The 13,980-nt window shown below is 42.6% G+C and overlaps 1 protein-coding gene across 3 annotated transcripts in view; it reads left to right on the top strand.

Annotated features, from left to right (window-relative positions):
* The first annotated feature begins 98 nt into the window (after positions 1–98).
* SLC7A8 (solute carrier family 7 member 8) overlaps positions 99–13,980 on the top strand; it is a 50,368-nt gene continuing 36,486 nt past the window's right edge. Inside the window, exons 1-2 of one of the 3 annotated variants that reach the window (XM_059372923.1) lie at positions 99–428; positions 831–1,021. In XM_059372923.1, the coding sequence (XP_059228906.1) occupies positions 871–1,021 (151 nt within the window). In that variant the 5' untranslated portion in view covers positions 99–428; positions 831–870. Of the gene's footprint in view, positions 1,022–13,980 lie in introns of all 3 variants that reach the window. The other 2 variants (XM_059372925.1, XM_059372924.1) reach the window with 2 other exon arrangements.

Here is a 13,980-nt window from a genome sequence, read left to right as displayed (position 1 = left end):
CTGGGTGCTAATATTTAAATTGAAGAAGAGGGAGGAGACAGACTGAGGATGGAGAGACCGAGGAGGTGGGGGGCGGAGCTATCTCAGCACATAAAACCCCATGCTAAAAGGGAAGCACAATCTTGTGTGCCAGAGTCACTCTCCCATAACCTAGAGAGATGGGGCAGTCTGTGCTGTGAGGACGGAGCTCAGAAGAAAGAAAACAAGGACAGGAAAACAAACGAACAGAAGAGGACATCTGGAAAAAGCGGAAGGCAGAAGACAGGGAGGGGAAAACAAACCCACAGCAGGTGGAAACAAGATCTAGAGCAAACCGGTCTGGTCCACAGTTGTTTTTCTGGAAGAGAAGAAAGTACCGGAGGATTGCCTGTTTTCCCTTCAGTTAATGAAAACTCTTATCTTCATCAAAAAGAAAAGGCTAAGGGGAGGTAAAGACAATCTTTGTTTTCTTAGGGGCAGAGCTGAGTGAAACCCAGACTATCTTTGAAGAGTCTAAAATAAGCCACTGCCTGGTACACATTGCAGAACCATCCTGGTCTCTGAAGATCTACATCCCCTTCAGGAAAATTCCAGCCGGAGTAGCTGGTACAGTTCTATTTTTATATTTAAATATCTATGTTTATTCCCCCCACCCCTTTTTAACAGCCCTTTCCTTGTTCTAAGCACGAGTGACAAGAAAGTGTCGATACGGAATAGGAATATTTTCAGTTTTCTCTTTTTATCTGCCTGAGTCTTTTTAAAGAGGGGTAGGAGTGGTCCTTGTTTCAGAAAAAGACGTTTCAGTTTGAAAGACAGTCTCTTAAAATATATTTACACCCACACTTATTCAGAAAGAGAGATACCTTTCGGAGGTGGAATCCTACGAGAAAGATGGAAAAAGGAGCCAGGCACCGAAACAACACTGAAAAGAACCACCCCGGTGGAAGCGAGTCGGAGGCCAGCCCCGAGTCTGGTTCCGGAGGAGGTGGAGTAGCCCTGAAGAAAGAGATTGGATTGGTCAGTGCTTGTGGTATCATTGTAGGTGAGTCCAATTACTTTTCCCACCCACCACTCCTTCCCTTCTCTGGTGGTCCTCTTGTGGAAGCTTAGCTCCTCGAAAGTGCTGTTTTTGCTTCCTACTCCCCAAGAAAAGAATTGTCATTCACCTGTGCTGTAACCCATCCCCCACTGGTCAAGTCTGAGGGGTCTAGGAAGCTGTGTATGTCATCCATCTCTTCCTTCAAACCAGTGTTTGAGCAGTTCTGTCTAGTGTTCATGGAATGGAGTAAATAGGGCTCACACACCTGGCTGATGGTCAGCATTGCTTGGAAGCTTGTTGAAAATCTAGGTCTCTTGGCTTCACACTTGAAGGCTCTGATCCTGTTGGCTTATGGTGGGGCTAGAGAACCTGAATTTCTAACAAGCTTTCATGCAGCCATCTCTTTAACAGGCTGGGGACAGGCTTTTGAGACCTACTTAGTTTAGTAGATATTGTGTTGTTTTAAGTCCTGAGAAGCTGTGAGCCTTGGGGATGTGTAATAACAAAAATAACTATCACAGCAATGCTAATGCCTTGCGCTTCTGTAGATTTTCATCTTATGCAGCAGTCACGCTTTGTAAAGTAAATGCGACAGTGCTGTTATTCCCATTTCACAGATGAGGAAATAAATCATGGAAGAAAAGGAGAGATAAGATGGATCATGCCTCTCCCTAACATAGAATTTGCAGTTTCTCTGGTTGCCTAGCAAGTCCGCCCATCTCTTAACATTTATGGAAGACCTTTTGAGGTTCTCAAAGGGAAATAGGAGTAACTAGAATGACTAGAACATGGAGTCAAGGAGAAATTGATGGGTAAAATGTGTCCCAGCCAGAAGACTTCGAAGCTGGGGGGCCCAAGTGTACCTGAGAGAGCCAGTGCAGGCCACTCCAACCCCTTAACAGCAGTCTGCTGGGCAAAGAGTCCCAAATATGGTTCCATCTCTAAACAACACACCTTCCTCTTTCCAGAGAGGCCCTGGAGATGGATGGGCAATGGCTCATTACTGTCCTTACTTCAGAGGGTGAGCGTTTCTTCTGCTGTTTTTGGTAGAGAGCTTTACCCTCTTCCTAGAGAAAGGGACGTGGGATGATCAGGACAGCTATGTTTGTGTCAACTCTCCAAAGTTCCTTTTGAGGGCTTATTGCTTACTGCTGCCCTCAAGTCAGTGTCTCTGGATGACCCCATGTTATATGCAGCAGCACAGAGGCATTTTGGCACGGAAGCAATAGTGACACTGGAGAACACCCTTGAAATCAAATAAAATCAGTACAGTATTCAGATAATCCTCTTCACCTCTACACCCAGACTTCAGTGATCAGGTTATCTCCACTCTGTTTTCAAAATTGAATCCCGTTTTATCTAATTCTCTGACTCTGGGAAATTTTCCAGGCATCTACAATTATAAGAAAGGTAATGTTATTTTTTTTTTTAATTTTTTATTTTAAATTTTTTATTTTTTATAAACATATATTTTTATCCCCAGGGGTACAGGTCTGTGAATCACCAGGTTTACACACTTCACAGCACTCACCAAATCACATACCCTCCCCAATGTCCATAATCCCACCCCCTTCTCCCAAACCCCCTCCCCCCGGCAACCCTCAGTTTGTTTTGTGAGATTAAGAGTCACTTATGGTAATGTTATTTTTAAAATTACAGTCATGATCTGAATCTTATTACCTTTTCTTTGCTTTTCCTTTATCTCAGCTGCTCTAAAAAAATGAGATCAGCAAAGTATTCAATATGTACAGCACATGCCAATTTAAGGTCTATAAATAGCCCAGAGCCTGTTACCTCTTTCACCAGTTTGACTGATAGGATTAAGCATTTTCCTCCCTTTGGGAAGGTTCTGATTCATACACAAATGTGCACACTCACATGCACACAAGCACAATCAAACCTCCTTCCTGCCTTGGCCTTGCTCACCCACCCTGTGTATATGCAGGTATTCAAGGGTAGAGGACATTTTCCTATATACTGAGGTTGTTCTTGTCTCTCCCTTCAACAATGTAATAAATGTTGAAAAAAATCTCAGATGGGTGAATGTTACTACTGATTTGTCCACAACCTTGTGGACCGCGCTTCACTGTGAGAATGGTCCCAATATTCCCATTGACATTACAGTGATAAGAATAATAACTCTGTGGTGAAGAAAGATCCCATATAGGTGATTTCAGAGAAATCAGGATGTTTTTCCAAAGTGTGAGAATCTTTGAGTTAATAGGCACTATTCCAACTCCATTTAAGCCAGGGTAAGATACAGTTTTCCCCTTTAGGATGATATGGGGGCAAAATCCTTTCTGCTTCTCCTCTTGCTTGGCTGTTGAATTTCAGATGTGCTAAGCAGCTGCCCTGTCCTCTTCTAGAGGGATTTCTATGATAGTGATTTAAGCCTTTTCAAGAATGATAGTGATTCAAGCCTTTTTAAGACCAAAGGCAAAAATAGAAATGGCATTTTCCATGCAGAATTCAGTGATCTTCCAACACTGTGGAAGAGAGAAAATTAGAAGGCAAAAAGAGAAAGGAAATTTCCTAAATGGATCAGGTGATGCTGTATGGGAAAGTAGCTCACTTGCCCCAAATCCATCTATCTCATACCCAATTGACTTAGAGGGATAAGTTAAACTATGTATTTTGTACAAGCTCATAAAATTTCATTGACAGTCATCCTTGATGATCTAAATAAGGAATAACAGGGGGAGTGGGTGGGAGGGGATAATAAAATAAAATAAATAAATAAGGAATAACAGAATGGCAGGTGTTATAGAAATATAGAATGAACTAATAGAAACCCATGCCCTAAAGTTACTTATAATCTGATTGGGGAGATGAGATTCATATACATTAAACAAACAAACAAAAAAAACTTTAAAAGCTAATGATATTGTTGAGTTATGTAGGAGTTGAATGAGGACAAAGTTAGATGAATGGTGAGAAACACAAAGAGTGAGAAGTTCTCACCCAGCCCTAGATTAAGAAACATCTTAAAGGATATGGGAAAAGATAGAATAGAGAAGGTGATTCTGGGAGATTTCACAGGTAAAAAGATTAACAACTAAACAGTTATTTCCTTGAGGAAAAAAAATGTATCTTCTACATCTTTGAATCTTTGGTACTTAGTCTGACATGGAACAATAACTCAAATGATTGTTGTATTTAGTTGGCTCTTGAAAAAAACCTGAATATGTTATAAGAAGTGTTTATCTGAAGGACTGTTGGGAACCTGGCTTGAAAAATCTTTGAGAAAGAAATAATTTCATCAAGCCCCCAAATCAATTAGTTTGGGCCATTTTAATTTTTTTTTTTTTTTTTTAAGTAAGCTCCACACTCAGTGTGGGGCTTGAACTCACAATCCTGAAATCAAGAGTAGCATGCTCCACTGACTGAGTTGGCCAGACACTCCAGGCCATTTTAATTTTTTAACATCACCTTTGCCCTAATCTAATAAGACTATTGCTCTTCATATACTTGGCTAAGGAAATCTGTTGGCAATAGATGAACTTTGATTTTACCATGAATGTGTGGTCCCTGCAAAATCTAAAGAGAGTGTGATGGAGAAGCAAAAAAATTTTTTTAATATTTTATTTATTTATTTGAGAGAGAAAGCACGAATAGGGAAGAGGGGCAGAGGGAGAGGAGGAAGCAGGCTCCCAGCTGAGCAGGGAGCCTGATGCGGGTGGGGGGAGAGGGTGACTCAATCCCAGGACTGTGGGATCATGAACTGAGCCAAAGGCAGATGCTTAATGGACTGCGCCACCCCTGTGCCCCATGGAGCAGCTATCATTATTTTTTTTTTAAATAATCTCTCCACCCAGCATGGACCTCGAACCTACAACCTTGAGATCAAGAGTTACATGCTCCATGGACTAAACCAGACAGGTGCCCCAAAGCTGTCATTATTAGGCACTTATTTATATGCCAGAAACTTGTGCAATTACCCAACATCAGTATCCCATTTATGTCTCACAATATTCTTCTTGGGGGGCACTTATTACCCTTTTTCCAGGTAAGGAAATAGAGGCTCAGAAGGATAAGCAACCTGTTGAAGTTCACACAGCTAAAAAGTATTGAAGGCAAGATTCAAACCTAGAGCTTATCTAAATCCTGAACTCAGCTTTTAAGCATTCTTCTCTACTATTTCTATTTTTATGTCCTAAAGGGATGCTTTCCTTTAGACCCTGGGCAGAGGTCCTTATTTGTTTTTACAGATGAAGCAGTTAGTGGTGCGTTCCCAGAAAAAAAGTGCCCCAGGATACAGGGGAGCTGAGCAATCAGCTCAGCTGATTGGGAGCAAAAGGTAACATTCCTGGTACAATTGCAGTAAGACTTGAGGGGCAGCCTGAGGTTGGCTCAGCTACTACAGGATCTGGTCAGCACAGACCCTGCTCCTATTAACTCTCCCACATCCACACCTTTCCTCTATGGACTAGAGTTTTCCCCAGCCGTGGTAGAGGTGCCCACAGAGTTCCTGGCTGTTTCGGTCACTTTATGCCATTTACATATGTAGGTACATACCCAGAATCTAGGTCTGGAGGCACCAGGCCAGCTAAAGAGCCTAAAGAAAAAATACTCATAGTATGTCAGACCATTTTGTTTTTAGCACATGTATATTTATGAATGGACTTGGTATACTTGCTGCAAAACAATACTGAACACTATTTTTTAAATAGTGTTTAGCGGAGTGCCTGGCTGGCTCAGTGGGTGGAGTATATGATTCTTGATCTCAAGGTTGTGGGTTCAAGTCCCACTAGGTATAAAGATTCCTTAAAAATAAAACCTTAAAAAATAAAAATTAAAACAAAAAAACAGTATTTGAGCTCTTACTAAATGCCAGTTCCTGTGCTATGAACTTTTAATGTATATTACCCTATTTAATCCTGACCACGATCCCCTGAAAGCAGGTATCATAATTATCTCTATTTTTAAACATGGGAAATTGAGTCACAGATCTGGTAGGTAATTTGCCCATGGTCACAACGGATTACTGAGATGGCCTAACTCCAGAGCCAAAGCTCTTAGCCACCATGAGGGAAAGGAATAAAGCCAGTGTGTATTGTGTGGTGGGGCAGTGGGCCATGGAGGACCATAACCCTGACATCGGAGTCAGGAAAGACCCTAGATGTCTGATACTGAAAAGGTTGGGGGAAATCCTTTTTTTTTTTTTTTAAGAGTTCATTTATTTATTTGACAGAGAGAGAGAGCACAAGCAGTGGGAGCGGCAGGTGGAGGGACAGGAAGAAGCAGACTCCCCGGGGAGTAGGGAGCCCAGTGCAGAGGGCCTCCATCCCAGGACCCTGGGATCATGACCTGAGCCAAAGGCAGAAGCTTAACTGCTGAGCTGCCCAGGCACCCCTGACTTTTTTTTTTTTTCCCTAAGGGGGTTTGTCAACAAAGAAGTATAGCTATCTGTATGACCATACTACAATAGCACTGGAGTGATTTGGAAATTTTTCAAGTCCAAAAGATTTTCAGACCCATGCATTTTCCACCACTTCAGATTTTACATTTTAATCTCTAATATGATGTTTATTAGCTTTCTAATCCCTAAAATGCCTATTGGATGTTAACCAGAGGGATGGAGTGTGACAATTGCTTCTTGAGTTTGTACTTCAACTTAAAAAAAAAAAAAAAAAACACAGAGGGATTAGGATTTGGTTCATTCAAGATAAAAACATGTTTAAAACTCATTGTTCTCAGAGAAAACTCGAGACAGAAGCCAAGTAGGAGGCTTGTCAAAACAAACACATCTTGGTGAATAGAGAAAGGCTATACCCAGCAGTGTAATCTTAAAAATAAGTAGCTGCCATTTATTGAGCACTATGATGCACTGACAATAGTACCTGATCAGTGCTTTCTAAATATTCTCTCCTAATTTCATGTAATTAGTACAGTCATAGACAGGAAGGGTTTGAATGAATAAGTGGGCAATGACAGAGCCAGGATTCCCTTCAGGTCATTAAACTCTGAAGCCGCTGGGCTTAACCAAAATGCTCCACAGCATGTAACTCCAGGCAGCTGGGGACAGGGATCCTGTTGCATGCTTCCTGCCTCCAGGAACCACAGAGCTCAAGGAGCAGTCTGGTTGAGCCTGCTACTGGCAGGGGTATAATACATTCTCCCACAGAGCAGAGTTCTGCGATTGAGTGTCTAGGAGATTCTTGGGGTTGGGGGAAAACAGTAGGAACCGAGCAAGGAAAAAATTGTGTCTAAGAAACAGAACCAACTAGCTCATTTTATTTAGGAAAAACAACGACAAAAATACCCTGTACACAGATCAAATGACTTCTTGGAGAGGTTGGCACCATATATATAGCTTTTCTGAATTAAACCAGCATATTAAAGTGGCATGGAGTTATGGGGCATACAGATTGGAGTTTCTCAAGTTGCCTGGCTACCAAGGTTTTCTGCTTTCCTCTGAGGGTTAATCCAGCATCACAGCTACCTATAAAGAAATACATCAGGAATTTTTGCCATTGCTCCTATTTTGTTATTGTTAATGTTTGGGGTGATTATGTAGGGGTGTCAAAAAAGCAGGCATGAGCAACAAATCCAATAATATATTCTGAACCACCAAAAACAACAACCATTCAGGAGCTTGGGAACTAGGAACTGTTCCCTTCCAATTTTTAACTCCTGGCTGAGCACACCAAACAAGAAAGACTATGCCTTGCGTCCCTTCCAGAACATGCCCACAAATCAGGCTCCCCAAGTCCCTTCTCTCAGGAAATCTGGAAATGGCAAACTGCAGGCTTCTCCTTGGGATGGAGGTAGGAGCTGCTGATAACAGGATTTGAGACTAGTCTATATTTTAACATTCAACAAACACTTACTCAGCACATTATATGCTAGGTCCTGTGCTGAGCACTGGTGAATTTTGTTTCTAAGAAGCAAAAAGTATCCCTCAGACCTATTTCAAGCTATTTTATTTATAGAATGAATGAAGCTTGAGCTGAAAGCTTTATCGATTCTATCTCATCCCTCATCCTTTGTCACAGTCACGAGTATTCCCATTGGTTTGCTCCCTACTTTAAATAACCTCAGCATGAGCAGTGACGTCACTTCTGGGGCGAGGGTTTCACAATATGCCAGAAGGTGGTCCAGGCAACTTCACACTGCTTCATGTTGTGACAGTGGATTACCCAGAGAGAGTACTCTTGCTGCAGAAATGCTCAATGTACTTTTCTCATCTGTAGATAAATTTTAAAGATCTATGAAATGCATAAATGCTTTAGCTGGTTCTTTAGGGTACGGTTCTTTAGGGCATATTTAGTAAGCAGCTGATACCGGCGGGTCCGTTGCCTTAGGGATAAGGCGGCTTTTGTTAAGCAGGCTCTGATGCTGGAGTAGAGGGCATATAATGAATTTTTGTACGATTTGTATCAGCGTGTCCTTGAAAGGGAGGAAGCATTGGTAATGTAGCAGAAGACGAGGGGCTTAGGAGATAGTCTTAAATTTGCAAACTGCTTGCCCATTTATACGCTTTGTAATCTGCAACAAGTTAGTTATCAGTTTACTTACCTGTAAGTGGAAGTTTCTTGTGGAGTATTAAAATACAGCTGGTCTCCCCTGGTATATATTTAATAAATTTTAGTTTCTTTCTCTCCTTGAGCTCCTCCTCCTCCATCACCCTTACTTTCCTCCCACCTCCAATTTCTTGACACATACTCAGTAATTCTGGTTCAGAAATTTAGATTGGACCAATCAGGCAGATGAGAAGAACTGGCCAGTTCAGACCAAGCCTGACCTGTTTATCAACCAGCCAAGGCTTTCCCCTTCCTCGCTGCTGATTTGAGTCTTCTTACACATCAGCATCTGTCTTGTATTTCCCCTCTTCCAGGAAGCTTGTTGTGAGTGGCCCACGCCAGTGACCTTTCCTTTTTGATACCTTGTCATATAGCACAGTCGTTGTCAGCTCCATGTCCACTTACGTGTCCTCACTTCACACAATTCCTTGAGGGCAGGGACTGAGTCTTACTCATTTTCACATCCCTGAGTATTCAGCCTGGCACGTGGCAAATGCTTAGGAAGTGTTTGTTGAATGATAGCAGTCAGTTAAAAACAAATCATCCATTGGAGATGTTTGACAGTGTGAATATATTTAATGCTACTGCACTGTATATTTAAAAATGGTTAAGATGGTGAATTTAATGTTATATGATTTTTACCACAATAAAAAATTTTCTTGGCCTAAAAATCAGTTATTCTCCAGGTGTCTAGGTGGCTCAGTTGCTTAAGTGTCCAACTCTTGATTTCAGCTCAGGTCATGATCTCAGGGTTGTGGGATGGAGCCCTGCATCACATCAGGCTCAATACTCAGCAGGGAGTCTGCTTGAGATTCTCTCCCTCCTCTTCTTTCTGTGCCCCTCCCTCCACTCATGCTTTCTCTCTCTCTCTCTCTCTAAAATAAACAAATACTGGCTGGGTTATGGACATTGGGGAGGGTATGTGCTATGGTGAGTGCTATGAATTGTGTAAGACTTATTATTCACAGACCTGTACCCCTGAAGCAAATAATACATTATACATTAATAAAAAAATAAAATGAACAAATCTTTTAAATCTTTTATTTATTTAATTGTCAGAGAGAGAGAGAGAGAGCACACAAGCAGGGGGAGCAGCAGGCAGAGGGAGAAGCAGGCTCCCCGTTGAGCTGGGAGCCCAAAGCAGGACTCAATCCCAGGACCCTGGGATCATGACCTGAGCCAAAGACAAATGCTTAAACAACTGAGCCACCCAGGTGCCCCTAAACAAATCTTTTAAAAAATGAGTTAGTCTTGGGGCGCCTGGGTGGTTCAGTTGCTTAAGTGTCTGCCTTCCGTTCTGGTCATGATCCCAGGGTCTTAGAATCAAGTCCCACATTGGGCTCCTTGCCTGGCAGGGAGCCTGCTTCTCCCTCTGTCTGCTTCTCCCCCTGGTTGGGCACTCTCTCACACAAATAAATAAATAAAATCTTTTTTAAAAAATCATCCAAGTTCTTTTTTTTTTTTTTAAAGATTTTATTTATTTATTTGACGACAGAGATCACAAGTAGGCAGAGAGGCAGGCAGAGAGAGAGGAGGAAGCAGGCTCCCTGCTGAGCAGAGAGCCCAATGTGGGGCTTGATCCCAGGACCCTGGGATCATGACCTGAGCCGAAAGCAGAGGCTTTAACCCACTGAGCCACCCAGGCGCCCCAAAAATCATCCAAGTTCTAATCTAAAAGGAACTTTAGTGCTCACTTCGGCAGCACATATACTAAAAGGAACTTTAGGGATGAACCAGATGATGACAGTGAGGCTTGAGGTTAGAACAGTGTTTCTGAACGTCAGTGCTGTTAACATATGGGCCAGATATTTTGTTGTTGTGGGGAGCTGTGACGTGTAACCAAGGATGTTTAGCAGCAGCCTTGGCCTCCACTAGATGCCAGTGGAACTCCCCTCCCCCAGTTGTAACAATCAAGTCCGTCTCCAGTCATTGCCAACTGTCCCCTGGGGCTGGAGGAAATGGCACAAAATTGCCCCTGGATGAGAACCACTGAGATAGATAAAACCTGTCTCTGCTGGTGCCTGGTTCCCCAACAAGACAGGGGAACGCTGGAGGCCAGAATTGAATCTTTAATGGGCATATGTGAGGGCTCAGCACTAGTAGCCCCTCAGGCCAGGATGCCTGCCTTTCAGAGGCTGGTGGGTGGAGGTTGGCTCCATCTATGTCATTAAAAGTCCATGTGTGAACAAGTGCTTCCCAATTACCTTTTAAAGCAAGCATGTACAGAGTGGGTGCTCAGTAAATACTTTTTAAGATGCAATTACCTGCTGGCCGCCCACCTGCGGCATCTAAAAATTATACCTAGACAAGCAGACAAATGACTCAGAGAATGCTTCATGGTCCTGGCACTGCAGTGCTGTTTTGGAACCAAGCCTCCAAAGCAAGTCCGTTGGATTCTTCTAGAGGTCGATTCTATTCTAACTGCTATAAATTCTACCAATTCCTTATATTTGCTGGTATTTCACAGATTACAAAGTGCTCCTACACATATTCCTCCCTTGATCCCCACAACAAACCCATTAGATTGTCAGGACAGGAACAATCATTCCATTCAGGAGGTGAAGGAAGGGACTGTCAGAGAAATTCAGGTTACATGGCTTGTGGGTGGCAAAGCAAGGAATCAGTGGCTCCCCCATCTCTGAGCCTTAGTGCCCTCCTCACTTTTCAGTAAGGGATCCAAAACAGTGGGATTCCTGCAGCACCTTCCACATCTCTATTCTTCTCAGAATGGCAGCTCCAAAGGGTCACTCTGATGTAGCTATTTGTATGGTCCTGATGGGAAAGTGTCCTCAGGGTGAGCTTCCTGCCATGAGGATCAAAGCCCCCAACATACCAGACTCTGCTTCCATCTTCCCCCCATCCTGAAAGTCCTGAGATCTTCTCAGCCACTTTAAGGAAGAAACATAAAGAAAGTTCACCTTAGGGGCACCTGGGTGGCTCAGCTGGTTAACCGTCTGCCTTCAGCACAGGTCATGATCCCGGAGTCCTGGGATCGAGTCCCACATCAGGCTCCCTGGTCAGTGGGGAGTCTGTTTATCTTTCTCCTTCTGCCCCTACCCTTCCCTGCTCATGCTCTCTCTCTCTCTCTCAAATAAAATAGATAAAATCTTAAAAAGGAAAAAGAAAAGAAAGAAAGTTCACCTTGGCTTTCTCTGAACATTATGGAAATGGACAGAACCTCCAAGCCGTAGGAGGAGCTCTGACTAGACTCTAAGACTAGCATGAGTTATTAAGGAAGGCCAAACCTTTTGTATCTGAGGGTCTCTTGGGCATTAGAAGTCTGTAAATCCATGCCCTAGGAAATTCTTTGATGTCTGCAGCATTCTAGTGTGGACAGGCCTGGATGTGAGTAAAGCCTTAATAGGAGTCACATGGGTATTGGCCCACAAGTGGGGAAGTCAGTGGTTATTCATGGCAAACATGGATTTTCTTAATTCCAACATTTCTCTAGTGATGACTTGCCCACAGATACAACTTGGCCTCTTTTTTAATGGAGTGGTTTGCTTAGCTTTTTTTTGACAGAAGAAGCCAAGCTGGGCCTCATTGTCCAGGCATCCTAGGACCCCTTTTGACCAAAGAAGATCTATGTGATAACATGATTATTTTACTAATTGGGGTGGATGAAAGGGAGGATTGAAACCTCGGCTATACTAGATGGATGGGCATTTCATTCTTGAATGGTTTTATAGACAAGGAGTCTAAAAGTAAAACAATGGAGAAATACATCTCCACAGTAATCAACTTTCTTCTAGCCTCTTAAGAAAGCTTCATAGTCAAAATAGAAAAGACATTTCCCCCTTCTCCTTTTTCGGAGCCACTCCAGAAAAACCTCATTTGGACAGGGTCCAAGTGTAAAAGTCCTATTATGCAATTTCTAGAGGAGAGGCCATGTAGAGTAGTGGAGGAAACCCAGGCTGGAAGTTCAAGGACTTGGCCTCTAGTCCAGGCCTTGCTGCCTATGCTTTGTGAGATTTTGGTCAAGTCTCCTCTCCTCTCTAAAACTCAGTCTTAGCAAAAGTAAATCGGAATGATGATATCCACCCTGTGCATCTAGGAAAGTAGTTCTGAGAATCAAATAAAGTAACAAATGAGAACATTTTGTAAATCACCATCGAACGTGGTGCGGTAGAAGGAAGGAGTCGGATATGTGTTCCAGTATCTTAATAAGCATCTTCTCATAATAAGCATCATCTTGGTAAAACTGACTATTCCCTGGGAAAAGCTTGAGGCTACAATAGAAGATTCAGGTTCTAATCCAGTCACTATTAACTTACTCTGTGGTTTAGGAAAATAACAACTTCTTTGTGTCTCAGTTTCTTCATCCATAAAATAGGGATGGTAATACCTCCCTCATTTTTTCCCATTTGGAAAATTGAAATAATAGTTGCCCTATTTTTTGGGACGCCTGGGTGGCTCAGTTGGTTAAGCAGCTGCCTTTGGCTCGGGTCATGATCCCAGGGTCCTGGGATCGAGTCCCACATCGGGCTCCTTGCTCTGCAGGGAGCCTGCTTCTCCCTCTGACTCTGCCTGCCACTCTGTCTGCCTGTGCTCGCTCTCGCTCGCTCTCTCTCTGACAAATAAATAAATAAAAATAAAAATAAAATAGTTGCCCTATTTTCCTCCCCTATAAATTGGAGATGGTAGGGGCACCTGGGAGGCTCAGTCAGTTAAGCCTCTGACTTTGGCTCAAGCCATGATTTCAGGGTCCTGAGATCAAGCCTTGCTTTGGGCGCCCTGCTCCCCAGGGAATCTGTTTGTCCCGCTGCTCCTCCCCACCTACCCCCTGCTCATACTCTCTCTCTCAAATAGATTAAATCTTTTAAAAAAATGGAGATGGTAATAATAGCTGGATCACCTTTCAGCAGTGAAATAAGTAGGTTACTTTATTCACTGGCCTGCAATACATACTTGACATAATTCATAGGATTTGGAGATTTCAAAGAAACACATATAGTGCTCTGTGGAGCTAAGTTCTAGATGGAAGTCTGACACCATTCAGTAAATATATATGGAGTGTCTACTGTGTGACACTTTACAGGTGAAGGGAAACCATAGAGTCTCTGCTGTCGTAAGTCTTATAGTCCAGTGGGAGACAGAAATATTAATCAATCACACTAAGATTGTATATAGTAGGCATTACTTTTGAATGTTCTTTCAGCTATGTCTGACATTCTTCCCCCTCCAGAAGCTCCAGAGGCTGCTCAGGTGGAGGAAATGTTATCTGATTCTGGTTTTCTAGGTAGCAGCTTCCTAGAATCAAAGAGAGATATTCCTCCCCTTCTGTTCTCTAGCACTCCATTTTGGCTATAGCATAATCCCCCCCACCTTTTTTTTGAAGTTTTTATCTTTGTAATTTTAATTTGGCCAAAATTAAGATTGTAGGGCAAGGGGTAGAATTCAATTTTTGTAAAATGAAGATTCTTGTCCCAATGTCAGCTT

The sequence above is a fragment of the Mustela nigripes genome, chromosome 13 (genome assembly GCF_022355385.1).
Source record: "Mustela nigripes isolate SB6536 chromosome 13, MUSNIG.SB6536, whole genome shotgun sequence".
NCBI lineage: Eukaryota > Metazoa > Chordata > Mammalia > Carnivora > Mustelidae > Mustela > Mustela nigripes.
The sequence above is the reverse complement of the archived record's forward strand: the minus strand, read 5'-3'. Positions and strand labels throughout refer to the sequence as shown.